This window comes from Pseudopipra pipra, chromosome 3 (assembly GCF_036250125.1).
Source record: "Pseudopipra pipra isolate bDixPip1 chromosome 3, bDixPip1.hap1, whole genome shotgun sequence".
Classification (NCBI taxonomy): Eukaryota; Metazoa; Chordata; class Aves; order Passeriformes; family Pipridae; genus Pseudopipra; species Pseudopipra pipra.
The window spans coordinates 91,269,359-91,292,148 of record NC_087551.1 but is presented as its reverse complement, the minus strand read 5'-3'; the positions used below and the strand labels follow the sequence as shown (position 1 = coordinate 91,292,148).

General features: G+C 41.6%; 2 protein-coding genes across 29 annotated transcripts in view; one reads left to right on the top strand and one right to left on the bottom strand.

Annotated features, from left to right (window-relative positions):
* DST (dystonin) overlaps window positions 1-22,790 on the bottom strand; it is a 311,288-nt gene that overhangs the window by 267,710 nt on the left and 20,788 nt on the right. For 17 of the 28 annotated variants that reach the window (XM_064650251.1, XM_064650255.1, XM_064650253.1 and 14 more), the window contains exon 4: window positions 8,944-9,151. In XM_064650251.1, coding sequence (XP_064506321.1) covers window positions 8,944-9,151 — 208 coding nt within the window. Of the gene's footprint in view, window positions 1-7,312; window positions 7,489-8,943; window positions 9,430-22,790 lie in introns of those variants that run through there. The other 11 variants (XM_064650270.1, XM_064650271.1, XM_064650282.1 and 8 more) reach the window with 7 other exon arrangements.
* Window positions 7,680-22,243, top strand: LOC135411998 (uncharacterized). Its single transcript, XM_064650310.1, has 3 exons — window positions 7,680-9,130; window positions 12,123-12,184; window positions 21,958-22,243. The coding sequence occupies exon 1, from the start codon at window positions 8,267-8,269 to the stop codon at window positions 8,711-8,713; it is 447 nt and encodes a 148-aa protein (XP_064506380.1). The 5' UTR covers window positions 7,680-8,266; the 3' UTR covers window positions 8,714-9,130; window positions 12,123-12,184; window positions 21,958-22,243.

The following is a 22,790-nucleotide window of genomic DNA, read 5'->3' as shown; positions in this document are numbered from 1 at the left end:
AAGCACCTAATTGCTGTTAGAAGTCACTGGGACTAGTAATCACATTGCTGTGTGTGCTTTTGAAAACATCCTAGTCTGAAAACAGAACTACCTTAGCAACAGTACCTCATTCCCTGAAGTTATGTATAACTACATAGCAGTGGCTTCTCCAGACAAATGCACTAGTCATTTCCTAATTTCTAGGATGTAACGTAAACCCTATTTCTCTAGATTAAAAATTTATCTAAAGACAAAGTAATTTAAGGTATTAAATATTTACAAACATCAATAGCTAAGTTCCTGACTCACAGTAAACTTAACAGAGGTTTCGTTTGAATAAAAAGCACTGCATTGCAAGTGCTATTTATCTTTCAAAAAAGCTCTTTTGCTAAACCACTCAGGATGCTTTACTATTATTATTACTGCAAAATGTCTGTCCAAATGATCACACTCATTTTCTAATGCTGCTTCTACCATGCCTAAGAGACTTTGTCACATGAGGAACACCCAGAGGGTAATCTGATCAGGCAGAAGCAAAGTCTACAGGCAGACTTTGACAGGATATTCATTTCAGTACCCAGCAAGAAACTTTCCAATGCTACTCAGTTCACCTATAGACTCAAATTGCCCAAAACATGCCTCTGAAAGCTGTATATAAAGGGTCACACTTTTACCCATTTGGTGAACTAAAACATACACACATCTCTCTAATCCCAGTATAGAAGAGCTCTACTAATTTTAGATCCACGTGGTGCAAAGTGTCATAGCTGTCAGATAGCTGGATACCTGAACCTCAGGCCAAACTAATTTGGTTTTCCAACACCATTAATCTATGATCCCCATTTAAGTGCTGATCTATATTTATATGCATTGCAGAACACGTCATTAAATCCTGTAATTTCACGTTAACTATGAAACTGAACAATCAAGATATGTTTAAAAGCAAACAAAAAGTTAAAAAGGGACATGTGGCTATAATCAAGTTCTTGATTTTGGCCTATGCCACTGGAAAGCCCATCAGAGGCCTAATCCTCCTTGTCTTACAGAAATAGTTACACTAATTGTGTGATTGCAATGTGCAGAATTTAACCCTCAACATACTTGCCTAGAATCTTCATCCTTTCATAGATTTACTGGCAGCTATTGTCATCTTGTACAAAATCCAAAGAATTGATAGACTAACAATTGACAGCAAAATTATGTACTCACCGGGTATCGTAAAATTAAAACTGGAAACATACTGACTTGCTTTTAATGCAGGTACAGCCAAATAGGAACACCCTAAAGGAGGGCTGATTTCAGCCAGGAATATGCCTTATCAAAGGCTGAGCTATTACTTGAGCCCAAGTCTTGGGAAGAGGCTTGCATGGGTGGGTTTCCAAAGCTAGTCTTTCCCCACAAAAGCATCAGAGTCTGCCTACACAGATCAACTTGTAAGATCTGGCTATTAACATGCCCTTCAGGATTTGACCAGCAGACTGAAGTGTCTTTGTAAGCATTGTTTCACCTGTTTGAAAGCTGGGTTGACTGGAAGCATTCAGTACATGAATATTTTCACCCACTACAGAAAATCAAGGCTTTGTTAAATTAAACGGCTTTAATGGTGTTTTACAGGAAACATTTCAGGCATGCAGCAATAAGCTGCATTCATATTTGACCTTTACAAAATTTTATTCTTTTAACGCTGAACTTATAAAATACTTGCACTAAAAAGCATGTGAATAGGCCCATTTTTATTTTACGCACTTAATTCCAAGTACATGTTGAAATGGTGGAATAAATTCCTCAAATCAGGCATGTTCTAAATAGTGTAGAGGGGAAAAAATAATCCATAATCTGTTTTTCAAGCACAGTGTCACTAGAAATAACCCAGCTAGATCACAGCTCACAACTGCAAACACCTCAACCAAAAATATAAACTGAGCCAAAACAAGCTTTTTAACACAATAATGACTGAAGATTTTCCTTTTTTCCCCCCTCGCAGTTTTCACTCTACAAAAAGAATGATGAAATATTCCTGTGAGCTCTATTTAAAGATGTTGCTGACTCAGTGGGAATTGGGAAGTACCAGCAAAGCAATGAAGCAGACCTTTCATCTCTGCCCCAATTCACCTACCAAAGATATTTGAACTGATAGCCAAATTCTGTCTCTTAGTCAACCCAACAGGTATCTATTAGAATCATGGAGAAGCAACTGTAGTTTATATATATATATATATATCTCAAACTCAGCTTCAGAAACTGCTGCCCATATCTTGAGGCCTTTACGCAGGCAAATCTCACTGAATTGGCCAACATTCAAGTTCTTGTTATTTTACTCCAAGACCTCTTAAACTTTGCTGAAGTGAAGAGCTCATACAAGTCAAATCAGCAAGATCTGGTTCTTATTTAGGATGAAATGCACCCAGCAAGATATCCCATCTCCAAGCACTTTGAAAGTTAAAACTTTCTGCTTAAATAAAGAGGATGTTGAAACAGAGTAAGACTGCAGGTTTTATATTTTTATGTAGCCTAAGTTGTCCATTAATTTTGGTTGACTTCAGGCAGCACAAGAGCCATTATGTTTCCATCTCTAATTGAAGACATTTTCTGTTGGCTAAAATCCTTTCTTCCCAGGAGGCTAACCTGCTGTAGGAAATGTACTAGGAACATAGGAAACAGTGTCTTGTTGCTGAAGATTTGCATGGTGGCAAAGAAAGGATTAGGTGACATGCAGCTGGATAATCCACACGTGCCCTCCACTAATCAGCAAAAAGGACTTTCCCATTTGAAAAAAAAAAAGGGATCAGTTCCAAGGCTAGTTACTACCATCACCTTAAAGAAGTCAGAGAACACCATCCATGGTGGAAATTCCTTGCAAAACTAACATATATCTGGCATCAGGTTTTGTTATGCCAAAGAAGGAAAAGAAATTAAAAGCACCTAATCAATCAGGATTTCCTTCTATGTTCAAAATCAGAAGCCCTGAAGCAGGAGATCCAAGTAGTTCACAGCTAAGAGCCCAAAGAGCAAGATTTCTGCTGACTGAAAATTCAGGTCACTAATTTTAAAGCATAAATGAGGAAATTTAGAAATTCACAGATTCTGAACCCAGGAGCACCTGTCAGGGCCCCTTCTGTCTTTTGCTCTAGGAAGCCACCTCTGAAGAAGAATATCTCTGGACCAAGTCTGATACCAAACACATGTAAGACCCTCCAAATTCCTAAAATACAGCAGCAGTTCATTTTTAGATGTACAAAAACCATTCTGTGAGAATGCCCCCTTCCTGAATTCAGCTCAAAGGAGCTGCATGACAGGCATCTATTGTTTTTTATCTCAATTCAAAAACTGTACCCAAACAATGCCAGAACAGCTTTACTTGACACTACCATCAATCAATCATTAGAAAAAACTACATTGCTTCTGAGCCCTACACAGGCAATGAAATGCATCAGATGACCCGCTAGCTCTCGTCCATCTCCAGCGTCATTGTTCTCAGAATACAGAACCAGAGCTGTTTGCTGTCTTCAGCTGAATGTGTAGTATTACAGATCTTTTTAAAGCAAGAGAGCAATGCCAATAGTGAAACACAGTGTACCAAAGTTTAAACAACCCAACCCAAGTTTTGCTGTCCCCAGTCCCAGACTTGCCCCTCCTTCCTACAAAGACAGGGGCTATGCAGTGAGCCCAAAGTACCCAAAGGAAACCCTAATCAGGCACCTGATCCAAACAAAATATTCACGTGATACCTTTCCTAGCATTAACAACAATTTAGTGATGTCCCTGAACCGCAAGGCTGTGTTTTTCATGGGCAGTCACGTCAAGCTTAATTTCCTAACAGATCTGTTTCCTATAGATGTAGATATATAAATCTACAGCCTTAAAAGGTCTGCATGGCCAGATAACCCTATATATTTTAAACTTTTAGAGCTTACATGATTGTAAGAACATTATCGAATAACTGTAATTTATTCAACATTTAACTCAATGAATTAGCTCTTTTTCAGATACCACAAGCGCACAGTCATTAACAGATATGCCCATATCAATAAGGATGTCAAGGGAGACAACTTAGTTACCTAATTGTTCAAAATGTTGCAGCAAAAAGAAGATTGTTGCAATTGCTATTCAAATAAATGTTTACTACCTCAACTGAAAAATATATTAAGAACTTTTATTGAAATTAACTAACCATTTCAGAGGGATATAAGTTCATTGCCAGTGTATTACTTCAGATTTATAGCAGAGGAAATCTAATGAAAATACTGCATTTACAGCTTAAAATGGTAATCTTCAAATATTTAATGCTCAAATAATGATGGTATGGAACAATGCATAATTATGTCATTAGATAGAGGTGGCATTTAATGTTTTAACAATTAAATGTATATGAAATACTATTGGACATTTTCTTACTTATCAAGAAGACTGCAGCTAACAATTTTATTAATTTTGTTCCCAGGGAATGGTGAGACAGTTATTGTTGCTGCTTTGTAAGTTAAGTTCTTTACAACCTCCTAGAGTCAAATATAGTTTGAGATAAAGTCGAACCTTTAGTTATAATAACAAATATTTCTACAATTTCTCATCTTCCTGTTCAGTCACAAACAAGATGTACAGTTTATCTGAAGCGTTTTACATATTTCGCTAGATGTTTTATTGCCACTCTCACAATAAAGGCTTTGGCTTTGAATGCTTCAAGGTGCTACCAATAAAGAAGCTTTTTTTTTTCCCCTGAATAAGTAGCTTGATTCAACAGGATTTCTAAATCATCTGAGATAACAGATGATTTTCTTTTCTCCACCAAATACTTCATAAATACTGTCAAATATTTACTACATGAATCAATGAAAAATAAATAAAACATTGACAACCAGCAGCTCAGTGGACCAGGAATCAGAAAATAACATTCTCTTCTCCCATAGCAAACAGCACTTCTGTGCTATCTCAGATTTAGCAAACAGTTGCCTAATTATTTACTGTCATACGATCAGCAGACAGAATTTCAAGACACACAAATATCCTGCTTTCAACTGTTAAAGCAAAAAGGTACTTGGCATTGCAAGGTCTTCAAGATTGCAGCCTATTTTGGCTGCAGAAAAGGATGAAAAGTAAAATTTCACTTTTCTACATTTGAAAAGGGCAGCTTTTATCTTCCTAAATCAACATCTTAATGATGCAGCATCACATGATCCCAAGACTTCCAAGACAGGCAATGAATTTTGTACAGCTGACTCTGCTAGTTACAGTACTCAACAGCTGGGGCATAGATAATCTGGCACCCTGATAATACCCTAAATGAGTATGAGAGTGTTCTACAGACTGTAACAAGGAAAAAAAAGAAAAAGAAAAAAGAACTATCAGCATTAAAATTATAGATTGGAGCTCATCTTAAAGTCAACATGATTTGCATTCAATTAAAAAAGTTACTAAAAGAGGTGTTTACAAAAATGAGAAATTCAGAGAAATGGCACTCCCTCTTCAAAGCCTGTATTGTAGCAATTCTTTTCTGATTAGATCAGCTCCCATAGCAAGTCATCAGAACAACAATTGCTGTAGTGAAGTCATACTACTGGGACTCGAATGGGAAATCATGACTGGCTTGGAAACACATTTTAAAAAATAATGTGTTTTCCAGGTTTCCAATATATCTTAATTAAAACAAGTCCAAATCTTTACCTCTGCTCCAAATGGCTGAATAAAGTATACCTCGAATAGCAAAACACAGCACACCAATATACCAAATATGACACGGAAAACTAAGACAACAGAAACTAGATCCTTCCAAATAATTTCAGGATTTGGCTGTCACTGAAAATAGCGTGTGAATGGATTCAATATTACCACCATAACATAATATACTCAAATACTTTCAGAACTAGATATGTAAATTAGTTTTTGGAGTTTAACTAAAATCCTTTTGTTCCCCAACACTGAAAACTAAATCTTTCAGCCCTTTTCCTGATAAAGCTCCCCTTGAAATAGGGGAAATGAGGCTTAATCTCTTTCCCAGGTTTTTAAGCAAGAAATCAAAGGTAATCCAAAGCATAATAGCAGTGCTTTGGGTTAGAACCAGAACAGAAAAACAAGTTTTCTCAGTGCTTATTTACAAAGTAAACAGTCCATTAGATCTAAAATTCTGCAAAAAATCAGTTCAGCTACATATAAACTGATGACCTAAGAAATAGGGGAGAATGGAATGAAGACGTGCTTTTGAAGATGAGGGTAATGAACAAACGGTAATTATTTCTCTCAACTAAAATGTCCTAATGCATTTCAGTACAGAAACAGTGCACATGCTCCATAGCTGCATTGACACAACGGGCAACAGACACAAAGGAGTCATTAGTCAATACTGTTAATGACACATGAAATCGCAAGTGACATCGGTATAAAGTAAGCTCAGATCTGGCAAGTTCTCATAGTCAAAATAACCATGTGTAGAGGGTTTATTTTTCAAAATATTACCACTAGCAACCTGGAATAAGTAAAATCAGTTATCAGGATCTTCAAATCAATCTGTCTTAAACTATGCCACTCCCATTCCCATCAGTGGAAATCATTTAACAAAAATCTTCAGAACTGACTGGAAACATACAGCTGAAAAAAAATCAGATATGAAATCTAACCTACCTCATTCTCTAACATTACAATAGGACTCAGCACTGCAAATATCAGCATATGCTGTGACATGCTGTAAAGACTATTTCAGGGATGAAGATTCAGTCTAAACAGTTAACTCCATCCCTTTCGCACTTGAATTAAAATCAGTCCTGTAACACTTTTGACAAGCTTTTTCAGATTTAGTACTAGCAAATGTACTGAAAAACAGCAATGAATCATCCAAACCACTCCTTCCATTCTGATGCATTTAATAAATCAATGTAATTTACATTTCTAGCAAGATGAATTTAGCTATGCATATCATTGTTACAATAAACGTGGTTTTATCCTTATTTTTCTATATCTGATGAGAAAACGCAGGTGCTACAGGAACTAAGCTTATTCTTTGCTCGACTACCAAAAAAAAAAGTAAATAAATAAAAAGGTAAAAATAAACCGAAGCTTTAAATACGAATGCACATCGAGACGTAAACCACTGTGCCCGCACTGCACTTGAAAAACAGACTTTTAAACACACGAGAGAGCGTGTCACCCACTGGTGAGGTGACACGGTATTTCTATTTATCGCAGAAGCCGCCCACGTCCGCTGCCTCCAGATCAACCCAACTCGGGGCCACCAATGTCCCCACCTGGCCGCCAGCGCCAGAGCGTCCTGGGTCCGCAGCCGCCACACCCGGCGGGGCGAGCTGCCACTCGGGCGGCTGCGGTGGCACAAGGAGCGCTGCCCTACCTTTGTATCTCTCCAAGACGTCTTCATAGGCTTGCAGGTACTCTTGCTCCTCGGCGTAGAAATACGCGCCGGGGGAGAGGTAGCCAGCCATGGCCGGCAGCTAGCCTAGCCTAACCTAACCTAACCTAGCCTAGCTTAGCTTAGCTTAGCTTAGCTTAGTTTAGCCTAGCCTAGCCTAGCCCTGCCCAGCCCGGCCCTGCCGCCCGCCCGAGCGGCTCCGGACGGCCGGGTAGCCCCAGGGACGGCACAAGAAAAACCCCGGCAGCAGCGAGAGGGAGGCGGGTGGGGGGCGGCGCTGCCAGCCCGGCCGAGGAAACGCCCCCCCGGCCGCTCGTGTTTCGGTGGCCGCTCCTCTGCGCTCCGAGAGGCGGCCCCAGCCGCAGACCTCGGCTCCAGCCCCATCGCCGAGGCACCGCCTTCGAAGCCGGCGAGCTCTCACCACCTCCCACCGCCCCCCGTGCTTTTGCCCCGGCCTCCTGCGGGATGAGAAGGGCGGCGGCCGCCGAGGCAGGGACGCGGCGCCCGCGGCACTGACGGGGTTGGCGGGGACACTGTCACCCTGCGGCGCTGGCGCTCAGGGGCCGCAGCGAGACGGACACCGCCGGGGACTCGCGGGCAGGGACCGAGCAGGAACCCTGACGCCCGCAACCAGGCGGGGCGGGAGCCCCCGCTATACGGGCGGAGGCGGGGGACCGGCCCCGCCGCAGGTGTCACCACCGCTCGCCCGCCCCCGGCCGCGCCCCCACCGCCCCCTGGCCCTGACCCCGCCCCGGAGCGGTCCCTGCTGCCCTAGCCCCGGCCCTCCGGGTCCCCCGCCCTGCGCACCCTGCCCGCCGGGCTGGGCTGGACCGGCTCCGCAGCTTCCCCCCCGCCCCCACTCGCGGCTGCATCCTGCGGCTCGGGGGAGCTCGGCTCCGCAGCGCGCCCGCTGCCCCCTCTAACAGCGCCGCTAAGATGGATTACCCTGGGAAATGGTGTCCCGAGAAGGGACCTACCGAGGCGCACACAAAAGGGGGGTGGCTGGGGGGGAACAACAGCGGTGTTCCCGGGGAGCACCGGAGCCTGCTGCATCTTTCTGGGATTCATTTACAGGCGTTTTCCAGCTCTCGCCGGGGAGAAGCGGACCTCCGCCCTATTTTCGACAACATTTGTCGCTGGGCCGCGGACCAGCGCCCGCCGGCGTCTCCGGCGCTCTGTCCCGGTCCCGGTCTCCCCCGGGCGCAGCCCCGGCCCCGAGCGGACAAAGACCGGCGCCTGGTCCCCCGCCCGCGCGGAGCATCATCGGCCGCCGCCGCCGCGGCCTCTCCGCCCTGCGGCCGGTCCAGCGTCGCTTCCCCCCCGGGCGGGCGGCCCGGTGCTCTCTCGGCCTTGCGGGCCGGAGGAAGCACCGGCAGCGGCTGAGCCGACCCCCGCCGCGGCTGCAGCCCCCTGATCTGTTTTCGCATGAAAGTTTAATAGGCGCACCTGCGCGCGTTTCGCCTCTCCTTCCACACGCATCAGTTCACCCAGCCGGAAAACGCGGCCAAAGAGCTTAGTCACTGCCTGGCGGGGCTGCGCTCTGAAAAGGAAGGGACGGGGGTCCCTCTACCCCCCGGCCGCCCCCTGCCCGGCCGTCCCCGGCCGCGCCTTACCGGCGATGCGCAGCACGGCCCGCTCGGCGGGGTCCAGCACGGAGCCGCCTTGGATCTTCCGCTTGGACCGCTCATGTTTGGGCAGGTTCCAGGGCAGCGTGTCCCCCGGCGCCGGCGACACCGTCCCCGACCTCTGGCTGAAGTCCTCCTCATCGGAGAAATCGGCGGAGGACGACATGGAGCATCGGTAGGACGCGTTGCCGGAGCTCTGCACGGGGAGACAGACAGACAGACAGGGTGCGTGGGGAGCGGCTCGGGACCGGGGCCTCAGGTGGCACCGCCGAATACCCGCCCCGCGTGGCGTGGAAAAGCATCTCACGGGAAAAGGAGGATAGGAGAGAGGGACGCCGCTCACCATTGCCGTGAATTTAGGGGGGAAGAGGGGTGCGTGTGCGGAGTGCCGAGGGAAATCCTCCAAAAAATATCCGGTCTTTAGCAGGAGTGCATTTGGAGGGATGTCTGGGGAGAGCCGTGGCCTGCGGCTGGGCAACCGGTTCGCAAATGAGCCTCCCACTTCCCCAACAATAAACCCAGCAGCAACAACAGCCGAAAAAAAAACCAACAACCTTCCCGGCTACAGATCGATGGCGTTTGGCTCCCCCGCCAGGACAAGGGGAAGATTTGCCATCCCCGAGTTGCTGGTGAAATCGTTGATGTAAATCCGCCCCCGGGGCAGCCCCACGCCGGGCTCTTTGTTACCGGCCCGGGCCCCGCAGGGCCCCTCCTGCCCCGCGTAACCGGGGGCAGAGAGAGAGGGAAGGAAGGGATACGATTTCTCAGAGCAGCCCCTTTGGGTAGCAGGGCACCATGGGCGGCCTTCGGTTACACTTTGCGAAGGCGGCTTCGGCAAACAAACGACTGATCTCGGCATGTAGATTGTATCCACCTTCAGGCTTCCCAGCTACCCATAAAAAGAGTTCTTCCAGAAGCGTAAATAAACACTGATGCAGAGCAGAGAGAGGGCTGTTGCCATTTCTGGCTTCCCTGTTTAGAGTGAAGTGGGAAACAGAGATGTCTGAAATACAGCATTTCAGCACCATGTTGAAATTTAGAGTACATTGTTATACACAGGTTATCAGGACACAATGGAGGGCAAGGTGCTATTTCTCTTCCACTGCATTTTCTGATTGGAGAGACTTGTGGTTTCTACAGGGCATTTGACAAGAAAACTACAGATTTGATTTGTGATTCCTGCGGGATCTACTGTGATAGTCTTTCAAAAGTGCAACCTGATGCTCGTCCAATTATGGTGTTCATTTTTAGGTGTATGCTCTTCTCAACTTGGAGAGGTGTAGTAAAATCATAGAATTACAGAATAGTTTGAGTTGGAAAGGACCTTTAAAAACTATCTAATTACAACCTCCCTGCCATAGGCAGGGACACCTTCCACTAGACCAAGTTGCTCAAAGCCCCATCCAACCTCACCTTGAACACTTCCATAGCTTTTCTGGGCAACCTGTTCCAGTGCCTCACTGACTTCATAGTGAAGAATTACTTCCTTATATCTAACCTAAATCTACCCACTTCCATTTTAAAGCCAGCATATTTTGTTATACAGAGACAGCCTCATTCAGTCATTCTAAATTCCAGATTTTTTTGATACTAAGACAGCTAATATTTTAGGCTTGTCCTGTAGTCTTTTTTTTTTTTAATTATTATTTAGGGGCTTAAATGGTACATTTATGTACGGAAGAAATTTGTAGGGTGACTGAGATCTGATAAAACTTATTGTTGCTGTCTTAACCTTTTTACTGTCAGTTATCATAGGGGGTATTTTACCCATTTTAAAACTCAGAACCTGCATAATCCAGAGGAATAACATGATGCACTCTTTGCTATGCATAGAGGTGCCAATAATATACAGTTAAATAATCTGCTATAATAAGAGGGGATCTCTTATTAGTAGTTTTCCCTCCTTCACTTCTATCCCAATCCTCTTTTCTCCTTCTGCAATACTTCCTGGTGAAGTTCTAAAGGGGAGAGTTGAGAGGGAGGGAATGAATACCAAAAACACAGTTAACTGAATTCTTGTTCACTGTACTGTGATGTGGCGAGAGCAAGAGGTAACTGCAGAAAAACAGAAACATGAGATGTCTGATACCAGCTCTGATTGCCTTCATAATTAGTTTTACTGCAGAAACTATTTTTCTGTCAATTTGTATAAGTTAAAACTGTAGGATCTCATAAAGCATGATAGTCACATACAGGTGTCTTCCTGATGGGAGCTAGAAGTGTTTAGCTTGCTGCAAGGTATAAAGGGCACTTTGCTGTACCAGGTGTGGCTACCAGGGCTCCTGATGTGTTTAGTCAGAAATTAGGTTCCTTGTGGCCTGTCCTTAGCTCCAGATTTTGCCCTAGAAAAGAAAGTGTTGCCTTTAATCCCAGCTCTAAACATCCTGCTTCAGGCCTGCACCTTCTTTTGGCTGCTCAGCAACCCTCTATATCTTTGGATCACAGAGACCCATGGAGACAGATTTAGCCTTTCAACTTCTTCACCTTCTTAATTTCTAGCTTATAATATGAGAATTAAAAAGAGCCCAGACAAGGTGTTGTGAGGGTGCTACAGCAAGTTTGTTGGTATTTATGTAGCACCTTGGAATATGCAAGGACAAAGTACAATAGCAGTTGTTATTGAAGCTTTTGGAAAAGATCTTTCAACTCACAGATTTATCTTTGAAAGTAAGCTATAAATTTTATCCAGTAGGATTTCCTTTTCTCAAAAGAGGCCTTCATAGCCCATTCTTACTTTTAATAACACCTCCTTATACCCTTAGAAACCAAAAGCACTGTTGAGTGGTCGTCCCATATGCACCATCGCTCTATTGAGATGTCAATTTTACGGAAAGGGAGTCCATCCTTCTAGTCAGCTTTGCTCCAATACTGGAAGATAAACTGTGTGAGAAAACCCCACTCACACAGTTATGAGCATTCAAACTGAAGAGGCAATGGTAGAGCAGTCTTTGGCATCTGTGTGTATTACAACTAGCTTTTAAGTTGTCCGACCTTACTTAATGCATGAATTAACAAAATTAATGAATAAAACCCACTTTAGCTTCTAACTCTTCAAGAATCATTTTGTTTCATTTTCAGAACAAAGTAGGAAACTCAGAAAGGAGTTCATAACAGCAAAATCTAGCAAACTCATATCTAAGAAATGTTAACTTCTAACTTAATTACAGTTTACTTTCTTATTCAGTGTGGAGATACCTCTGAGTGATGTGTACACAGAGCTATTGAAAATGTAAGTATTTTTAAAAATCTCAACTTTGCTATTCCAAAGATGTTTATAATGAACTGAACAACTTTGCTTGAGTAAATTAATAGCTTTGTTAAGAAGTCTGTAGTTGCTCCCCTTTTGTTGTTCACAACATGTGTACCACTCATCCCACTGGATTGTTTGTTTCTAGCAAACATATTTTCCATGATATAGCTGTAAGTCCCAAATAAGGATTCAATTATTATAGCAACAAATTAAACTGTTTAAAAACAGGAAATGAAGCAGAACATCTGTTCTGAAAAGGGTCCCTGGCCAATTAGGACAGCATGTGGAAAAAAACATGGTTATATTCTATTAAAATCAAAATATGTAAGGCACTTCTGGTATTTCTCCATAAAGCATATTGCTGTACGCAAGTGAAAAATGTAACTGTTAATAACACAAACAATTTTGGGGGGCTATGTGAGTCAAGTGTCTTTCATATCTGCTAAAATATTGATCCCCCTTACTTAGCCTACTCTGGGACTTAGCAAGGGTCAGGGCTTGACCATTCTTAGCTTCAAGGCCTGTAAGGTCACAGCCCAGATGCTCTAACTGCTTATTCTACACCTCCGATTATGCATTCTTCCTGCTCATTAGCCTGGGGGCCTCTCGGCAGCCTCTCTGGCTGATGCGCAGGAGCGGCTGCCTTTGCAGTGCGAGTGTGCAGCCGGCAGCCGGGGCGCGGGAGCCCCGTGGTCCCGCAAGAGCACCCCTGAGCGGAGTTCTGGCAGCATCCAAAGCCCGGGATTGCACGTGATGCACCGTTCGCTGCCGGTGCCGCAGGGGGGTGCACGGCGCACACGGAGTCCCCACCGCCGCGTCCCGGGAGGCAGAGGGCTCCACAGAAGCGACGTGCAGAGCCAGACCCCCTTCTGCCACAGCCTGCTGGCTTCTCTGTAATCAGGTGATTTGCAGCAGCCGCCTGAGAGTCAGCCTTGCTACTGTGCTATAAAAGCGAGTTGGTTTCCAGTAAAGGGGATGATTTCAAAGAAATATTTAGCATACTTCTTGTAAGAGGGATTTGGCCAAGTACCAAGGCATGCTTTCCCTTGAGGAGGGAAAGGAGTGCTGTTTGTCATAGGTAAGGTGCTGTGGAAGATCAGGTGAAAGCTAGCTGGAAGATGGTGTAGCTGGAAAATGGTATATAGTAATGCACACCACCATAGATCAGGTAAGCCACCTGTGAATAGGACCTGATAGGGTCAAGAACACTGGTGGCCAGTGCACTGTCATTCCTCAGGGCAGAAGCATTAGCCGAGGTCAGCTTTTAAATTCAGTCAGGCAACCCAGCTGGGAAAAGCTGCTGCGAGGCCGATACCAAATTATTGTCTATTGCAAAAATTCCCCAACCCTGTGACACGTTAGATATTGTGCTGGCCAACTGAATTATAATCAAATAGCTTGTACTTTCGCATTTTATCTCTAAGATGATTTTCCACTGCAGTGAATCCTTTCACACTGGCTTTTGGAAGCTATGGGAAGTACAGTTTAGTTATGAGTTATTTATATTTTGTTTATACTACACTATCTCAAGAATTCCTGGAATACATTTTCTTTTCTATCATTATGTTAATTGTTGGAAAATGGATAAATATGAACAGAAATGAAGCATTTGAATAATGATTTAACTAAGTGTGCTTCAGCAAAATTCCTTCTAATTTAAAATAATCAATTGAAAGTAACAGGCTATTTTTGTCCTTTAACATCCCAGATTAAATTATATTAAAGTGGATCAACTTTTAAAGTAAAATAACTTTACAAATTTAAGACAAAATCTAGGGCAACTGAATGTTCCCATTAGTAAATCTTTACCACTTTAACCTGATTAGATGATAATGCAATGCAGAATACAAAACATCCAACGTATGTAATCAGGCTATGCAACTGCATGTTGTCAGAAATTATCAGAATTCAAAACGACACAAATGATAGTACAAACAAGGGCAATGTAAAACCAACTATGATAAGCTTAAAAAAATTCACCAGTGGAGACACAGACATATTAAATGAATATTTTTCTCTGCTTCTGTGCCAGTCATTTAAGGGGACATCCATACTTATCAGGATATAAAAAATTATTACAGATTTTCTGGGTTTGTATTTAATCTTACTTAACAATAAACAGAAAGCTGGAAGGCAAATATACGAAATCTGAAAGTCCTGAGCATCCGGGATCTGACTCTACGTTAAACTGCCTTTGCAAACAGATAGGCTTTTCAAACATCAAGACAACATCTACTTTCTTTGTAGAAGAAGAACTTATGTTCTTTCTTTCTAAAGATAGGAGAAGGTGGAAATAAGCATTCAGTGTTTATTCTATCACATGCACTTTGAGCCCGTGCCTGTATTTATACAAAGAAATTCTGATGCTTTCATAGGCTTTCATAGGGATATTTTCTGGATGCTAAGTAGGTCATCCTCTACCACTCCCCCACTTTGAAAATAATCTTATGGATGCAACTTTCATGGAAGAAATACGTTATTTGAGAACATGAAATTCAAAGTGTATATAAGGGCTAGATCCATGTATGCACTTGGGTGTTACAATACAGTTTTGTAACATCAAACTGTGTTTACTGGATAACCACCTACTTACATATCTAAAAGTGATGTGATGTGAAACAGCTTTTGGTAGAACCAAGCAGTCAGAAAAGCTTGGTCACTCAGCATGATGCACCATCATTCTTCAGGGACATAAGGCATCCCAAAACCTTCTTCTGAAAGTGCTCCTTAGTCATCCTTTCATAACAGCAGAGAGCACTAGTTTCTTTTGAACTCTAAGAAAAGTGAAGCAGCTGTTTGTCTTTTCCTTATTGTCATAAGAAGCTTGAAACCCTCATCTCCCAGCAGCCAGTCTGGAGATTATTCCACAACAACCTCCTGGTTGAGGAAGTGGTACATGTTTAACAAAAATGAAATTTAAGATTCTTAGATGTAGGATGAGAAAATAGGAAGAGGAAGAGTAGTGCTCCACATCAGAACACGCAATACTCTCTCTGGGGAGATGAAAGTGCTGGGCTCTGATCTCTGCTGTAATGACTGCTTATACATTCTGTTTTAAGTAGTAATTGGATAAAATATTGAAGTAGTCCTTGGATGGAACATGTGCAATGGAAGCAACAGGAACCACTGCACAGCTCATGTATGAATTCTGCAGAAATACACCAAATTTCAAGTACTTATTGGTCTGAAGTGATACCATCTTCTATTAGCTAAAAAAAAGAAATTAGTGAATATTAAACTACAAGTCGAGTTTCCGTTTCATTTACTTCATTTATTGATAATCTCTTTCAGGATCAGAAAGTTGATAGACACATTTGTAACTCCCTAGTAGCTGTGAGATTGAGCTGAGGGATCAGATGCTGTCAAGATAATCTCCACAGACCTCAGCAACTTTCACCAAGGAAGATAGTCATCATAAGAGAAAAACAGGGCACTTAAAGTATGTTGCTGTGCAAGGAAAACCTGCTTGTTGTTTTTTCTTTTTCAAATGAATATGTTGAAAATCAAGGCATGCTTCATCCAGTGTATGAAGCAAACCTGTATGCAAGTGGGGCCAAATAACATTCAGCTTAATAACTGTGCCAAAGCCATTAGTTCTTTTGAAAAGCTGCTTAGTAAAATTGTGCTAACAAAAAGGCAGATTCTTTTTGAATGGCACTTAAAAATTATTAATATCATCAACATGACAGCCATGATATGTTACATATTTGATCCATTCCTTTATTCCTCACCTATTTCCTCTACTTAGTTTTGCAATATGAATTGCAGGATTTCATCTTGAAATAGCTTACCTACATTATAGTAGCCAACAGAAAGGTACTAAAGGTTTTGCAGATGGGGAAATAATGTTTGGAGCTCTGAGTATCTCAGAAGTTACAGCATAGGGAATAGGTATTTTAGTTCAGTTTTATGTTAAAACAATCAGCAAAATATAAGTGGTCTTCCATTATAATTATCACTATCTTATTTCAAAATTAATGCTTCATATATTAATACCTAAAATGTCAGGATTTCATGGTCTCAAAATCATGAATTAATTCTGTACAACAAATTCATAGACCTTAGATGAATATTGTTGAATATATGTTGAATATAACTGCTACAAAATACTTCCCATTAGGTAAAAATAAATTTGGTATTAATTTTTAATTGCAGCTATCTTGCTGCAATTATTCCCTTGGTCTGCCAGACACAAAAGAGCATAAGGTGACCAAATAACTAAGATTTGAGGAAGGCACACAGAGTGGTATCTGCCTACTATGCCTACAAGGCCAACCAAGTAACAGAGGAAGAGTCTGGAATAAGAAATCATCTAGCTTCAAATCCTTTCCTCAGGCTCCTAAACTTTTCATTGTAGATTGTATTGTATTATATATTTATGTTTTAATAGTAAACCAAATTACTCTTGCTATAAAAGGTATATCAGAGTATAATAACACTCTGGACAATAAAGAGCAAATTAAAGTTCTAAGTAGCTTTTGAATCTCTGATGGACACAGATTGTTTTCAAGAAAAATTAAGAAGAGGACATAGAAGAATTTTTTTAAATTATATTAAGAAAATCTAAACCAGTAGTACTGATATTCTGCTTTTAGTAACAACTGTTAACACTCCTGACTTATAAATTTTCCTCCTTATATAATTAAACATTGTTTTGCCCTTTTCAAACTGTTTCAGTCCCATATTTTAAAACTAAATTTGAAGACTTGATCCAGGAATCGATCAACATTTAACTATTTGAAAATACATATTCCTATAATTACACACAAAGACATGTTAAAATTAAATTATTAATTTAAGATTGTTTTATTTTATAAAATTCATTTTAAGTTGCCTTATCTTAAGCTTGGTTGAAAATATTCCCTGCCCAGGGTGGAATTTCCTTGAAATTTTTAGTCAAAGACTGTCTGAAAAGCCTGAGAGCAAGATTATGGAAATATCCTGTAGTTATTTGTAAACACTAAAAAATATCTCAGTGATCTTTTTGAGAAGACTCTAGGCTTTGGGATGGATATTTCAAGCATGAATATGCTTTAAGCTAGACACAGGCCTTTTGCCATCTTTGTTAAAAATCTGTCTACATTTGTCAGAGTGATAAGTCTTTGAGATATAAATATCATCTGCCATTCTTGGCATCAGGGAGTATAAAGTAAAGCTTTTAAAGTCTAGGTTTGATCTCACTACTCTGACAGGAAAGGTGCTCCAGAACCTACTGCTGTCTTGATTACAAGTGATCTTCCAGTTGCCACCTCAACCTTATTCCTGGTCTTTTGGGGTATTTTTGCAACAACAGTGTTCATTTCCTTAAATAACCCTTTCTTCTTCCTCAATACATTCGTAGCCTGCATTGTACCTCCTTTCAGCTTTTTTTGTTTTGCTGAGCAAGTTAACTTCTTTTAACCTCTCCTCACCTATTAGTAGTCCTTCTTTGCAAAGTTAAATACTTTGATTTAATAGTTTCCTAGCACTCAGGTAACTACCAAAGTAATTTTATCAGATTTATTTTTTTTTAATAAGACCGTGTTGGAATTTCTTGACTAAAACATCTTCAATGTATCATCTAAAATCCCTTCAGATTGGCACTCACTAAACAAAGACTCTCCAGATTCCCAGGGGTCTTAGAGCTGCCAGACCAATACCCCAGCATCACAGAATGACCCAGCAAATTCATCTTCACAGCTCTTACCTCCACACTCACAAACCTGCCATCCCCACCAAGGAGCTGAACAGGATCCTTCCAGCTTGGAGATCCAGAGGCAAAACTAATCTTTGCATCTAATAGTTACCTGCCGTGGTTTCAGGTTGATGGCAGCACGGACAAGAGGCATGGAGAGCAGGGGAGGGCAGGCACCAGACCTGACAAGCAGGAGACTGTTTCTTTTATGCTCTCCGTGACTCGCTCGGCCGTGCTTAGCTAGCAAGAGGAGGAAGCTGTATGATCTAAATGTAGAGAGGACAAACACCGGAACCAGCGTGCTGGAGGAAAGGGCTATAGAAATACACCGGGACTGACAGCCTGAGGGACAAACACAGAGACTGTCAGAGTCTGGGAGCTGCAGCCGAAAAGCATTCAAGAGAGCAGCAGACTCTGTGGATAAAGACTAGAGGAGAAATGGACTTGCAAGGTAACTGTTGGGACTAGTAACCACCACTGCTGGAGAGAGTGGATCAGGGGAGAGCTAAGGATCTGACACACTGGCAGGAAACTGCTATTGCCTCAGCAAAAGGCTCTGAACAAGGTATTTGATTAACAAGGAGGGGAGGAACTGTGTGTGAGAATGTGTCAGAGAACAGACAAGGACCAAGGAATGGAGTATGCAACCAGAGGCCACAGGAGACACAGAAATCAAAGAGAATGGTTGAACAAGTGCCTCAGAGCAATGAGAGGACTGACTAGGCGAGCGTGGGAAGGGCTGTGACATGGAGGAGTGAAACAAGAACTAAGAGTGAGAGGAGAAGGGCAAAGGTCAGCAGAGGAGTGAGGACTGGACAGTGAGGAAGGAGCTAGTGGTGGAGCAGAGGCAGGTCAGGAGAAGGCTGGAGGAGACATGGCAGAAGGAGCCACATTTGGGAAGAATGAGCACAGGAAAGCACATTCCCCTAAGGAGCGTGGTAGGAAACAGAAATTTCACCCCAATTCCAACCATTAGCAAACATCTGAGAGTTCCTCTAGAAAAAAATACCTGTTCCCCTGTTTTAGTGATTCATATAGAGGAATACAAGTGTCATCAATCTCTCCCTGAAATCCAACAGCAGAATTTTATGCGGTGTAGTTGAAGTGTCAAAAGCTGCCTATAAGCTACACAACAGAGCTTTGTTTTTATGTTTTTAACAACATTAGGAAATTAAACACAAAGCTCCTGTTAAAATACTTTCCTTAAGGCTGCAAAGTTAAGCACTAAAATGTTACCGGATTCCATATTTAAGGTTCACCATGCAGCCTTAATTCAGCCTGCTTATTTTTAAGTCATGATGCAGTCATAATGACGTGATCGTATACTATTACATCCTCAGTGTCTTTCTCTTATTCAGTGCAAATGATGGGTGATATTCACTCCATAAACAGTTATTCAGTGTTTTCCTTTGTGATCCTCAGTTCAATGGGCAGCCTCAGAATTTAACTTACTTCATGCTATTTAAATACTGGTGTGAAGAAGAAATTATTATTTCATAGACTGTTTTGCGCTGCTTATTACTACAGTAGTATTTGACTGCTTCACTCCCATTACACAGCATGCAAACTGAAACCAGGAGGTCAGTTTTATTACCTAGGTGAAATTGAGATGCCAGGGATCTGACTTTTAAGAGTTATAAAAATTATGTATCAGTAATATTCAGACTACAAGAACACAAGGAGTTCAGTGGTGAATGACAGCTTGAGAACTTCTATAAACCCAACAACATGCTTTGTCAGGCATTTAGAAAATGGAAGATAAAAAAATGTTTTAAGCCAGTTGTTCAGCACATTCACAGTAACCTTGTGCCCACCTTTCAATCTCCAAGGCAACACTTCCTGCTTTTTAAAAGAAATAAGAGATCCTCTCTCTTCCTGCAATCTCCTGTTTTATTCATTTACACACTTTACAACTTCTTCAGCAAAACTCCTACACATAAGAGTCATCCTAAGAGCACTTCCATCCTGTGATGAATATAGAGTACATTCCATGAAAAACCAGTACACCATCATACAATTAAAGTCCATATGACAACGCAGATGCATAATCCTCTGAATGAAAACTGCATGTATAACCTTAATTCCAGTGCTTCATAATATCTGAAGGCTTGCCTCTGCCAAACTATTCTTTTAACATCATACCCATGTGTAGTGTTACATATAAATACAAATGGATAAGGGAGTCCCTTGCTATATAAAGATGTACTTTTTATGTGCCATAGTAGGATGTTACACAATACAACTGTGGCAGTGAAGGAAAAGGAAACATCTGCATTTAGACTATAATTACTATGCATTTGTGAGACAATTACTGGCCATTTTAAGTTGTGCAAACAACACTATCAACAAGATCAGAGCTGATAATTTTTTTTTAACCTACCTTCAGCTACTGTACAGAATTTATCATTTATAATGAAAAAACATAAAATGTTTTTTTCCTACAATTAAGAGCACTAGCACATTTTAGCAGCTTAGGTTTATATTACTATCTCTCACAGAAGGACACTGGGATCTAAAAAAGAAAAAGTCTGAACAGTTAAAAATTTAATTTCTCAGTGAGGCTATGCTGCATGCATATAGTAAAATGTTATCAGTGAACACAGAATCCCAGTTAATACAAATGATGGCAAGATGACAGTGGCAAAAAAACCCTATTAGATATTTTTCAAGCCAGAGTTTTACAGCTCTATTTCTTTGATACAACAGCTGAAGAATGTTTTATCTCCTTTGCTTCTAATTTAGTAGCAAGTTAGCTTCTGCTCCAAGGACCAAGGGTGGACTTTGACCCTCTTTCAACACTTTAGGTCAAAGTGGGTCAGAATGGTTTAAGCTCTCATCCCATTTTCAGTAAATAAGCATTTGCCCTGGGAATGAAAATTGACTCGGACAAAAATTGTATAGAATCAGCTCACCTATCAAGACAAATCCTGCTACATTAGAGGGCTTTGCCCATAGGTGTAGGATGATTTGCAACAGTGTATAGAAAAATAACGTAGATTTGATATGATTTTCAAACACATAACTTTAAGTCTAAGTAAATACATTCAAAACAATCATGATCTTCCACCACAGGCGACAATCAAATGACCTTAACTTTCCAAATAAGAGCTAGCAGTGAAGTCAGTTAAGGGGTTCTAAATATGGATTTGTACCGTTACTGCTATGTCATTTTACATGCATGTGTCATCAATAATTATTAGCACTGTTGCCATTAACTTCTTTCTTTTGTACTATGTCTGATAGCTGTAGTAACTCATCTACAGGAAAAAAAAAAAGTCACTAGGAAGACAACAATAATTTTAAATCCCAGACCTAATTCTTAGCATATCACTGTTGTGTTTTAGGAAAAAGTAGTTGTTGTAAAATTGTAAAGCTATCACCTCCCTGGACTAGTGAAACTCATGACAATACACCTTCAAGAAATCCCTTCAAAAGCCTAAACTGCCTAGGAGCTGGGCAAAAGGAGTGGAAGAAATGGGCAATGCAATGGATGAGCTTCAGGGTGGAGAGGGAAAAGCAGCCAAGAGGAAATCTGGAGCAGGCAACAAGGGAGGAGGTCACAGAAGCTGGAAGAACAGTGGGAAAATGAACTTTCTGGGAAAAACAGTTTATGAAGAATATGTCAGTGAGGAGTTACTTATTATGAGAAAAACAGTAATACAACAGTCCAAAAAAAAAGGTGTAAACAGTCTCTTGTGTGTAGGTCTGGAAAGAGAACTAGCTTTGAAGTCAACCTAAGGGCCACTGAAGACTTTCTCTTTATTTCAAAGATGACTGGATTTAGCATTTATAGTCATATTTGCAAAGATCCTATACACCTAAAATAGATTCCTTGAGGTATTTTAAAAAATGTTTAAGATGGCTAGATGCTTAAATCTTATTAAAAACTTTATGAAACAATCAATTAATAAACTGTCAGGATCTTCTCAAAATCCCCATCAATATCCTTTAAGTCTTTGTCCTGGTTTCAGCTGTCATAGGGCTTTTTGCTTCCTAGTAGCTGGTACAGTGCCGTGCTTTGGATTTAGGGTAAGAATAATGTTGATAACACACTGATGTTTTAGTTGTTGCTTACCAGGGCTGACACTACATCAATGACTTTTCACCTTTTCATGTTGCTCACCCAGGACAGCTGACCCCAAAGGATGAAGAGGATGTTCCATACCATCTGGTGTCATGTAGAACAATAAAACTGGAGGGGAGTTGGCCGGAGGGTGGCAGCCTCCTGTTCAGGGACTGGCTGGGCATCAGTTAGCAAGTGGTGTGCAACTACATTGGGCATCACTTGTTTCATATATTCTTTTATAGTTATTATTATTATTTTCCCTTCCTTTTCTGTCCTATTAAACTGTCTTTATCTCAAACCACAAGTTTTACCTTTGTCTTATTCTATCTCCCATCCCACTGGGGGGGTGTTAGCGAACAGCTCTGTGGTGTTTAGCTGCCTGACAGGTTAAACCATAGCAGTCATAAAAATGAAAAAAATGCAGTCCTGGTTTCCCTTTTTATATACATTAACATGTTCTCTGTGTTTCTTCATTATGGATATACTCAAATGGTCCTGAGAGAGGACATGTGTGTGTGTGTGTGTGTGTGCACGCACACGTGCATGCACAGTCTGGTAGCTCACAGCTGTGTCGTACATTTGAGAACATTAATATAATCACAGAATATGCTGAGTTGGAAGGGACCCACAAGGATCATCGAGTCCAACCCTTAGTCCTGCACAGGACCATCCCCAAGAGTCACACCATGTGACTCTTCAATGCTTCTTGAACTGTGTCAGGCTTGGCGCTGTGACCACTTCCCTGGGGAGCCTGTTCCAGTGCCCAGCCACTCTCTGGGTGAAGAGCCTTTTTCTAATATCTAGCCTAAAACTCCCCTGACACAACTTCAGGTCATTCCCTTGGC

Coding starts and splice junctions, on each gene's coding strand:
- LOC135411998 (XM_064650310.1), top strand. CDS start 8,267: ATGGATTACCCTGGGAAATGGTGTCCCGAGAAGGGACCTACCGAGGCG.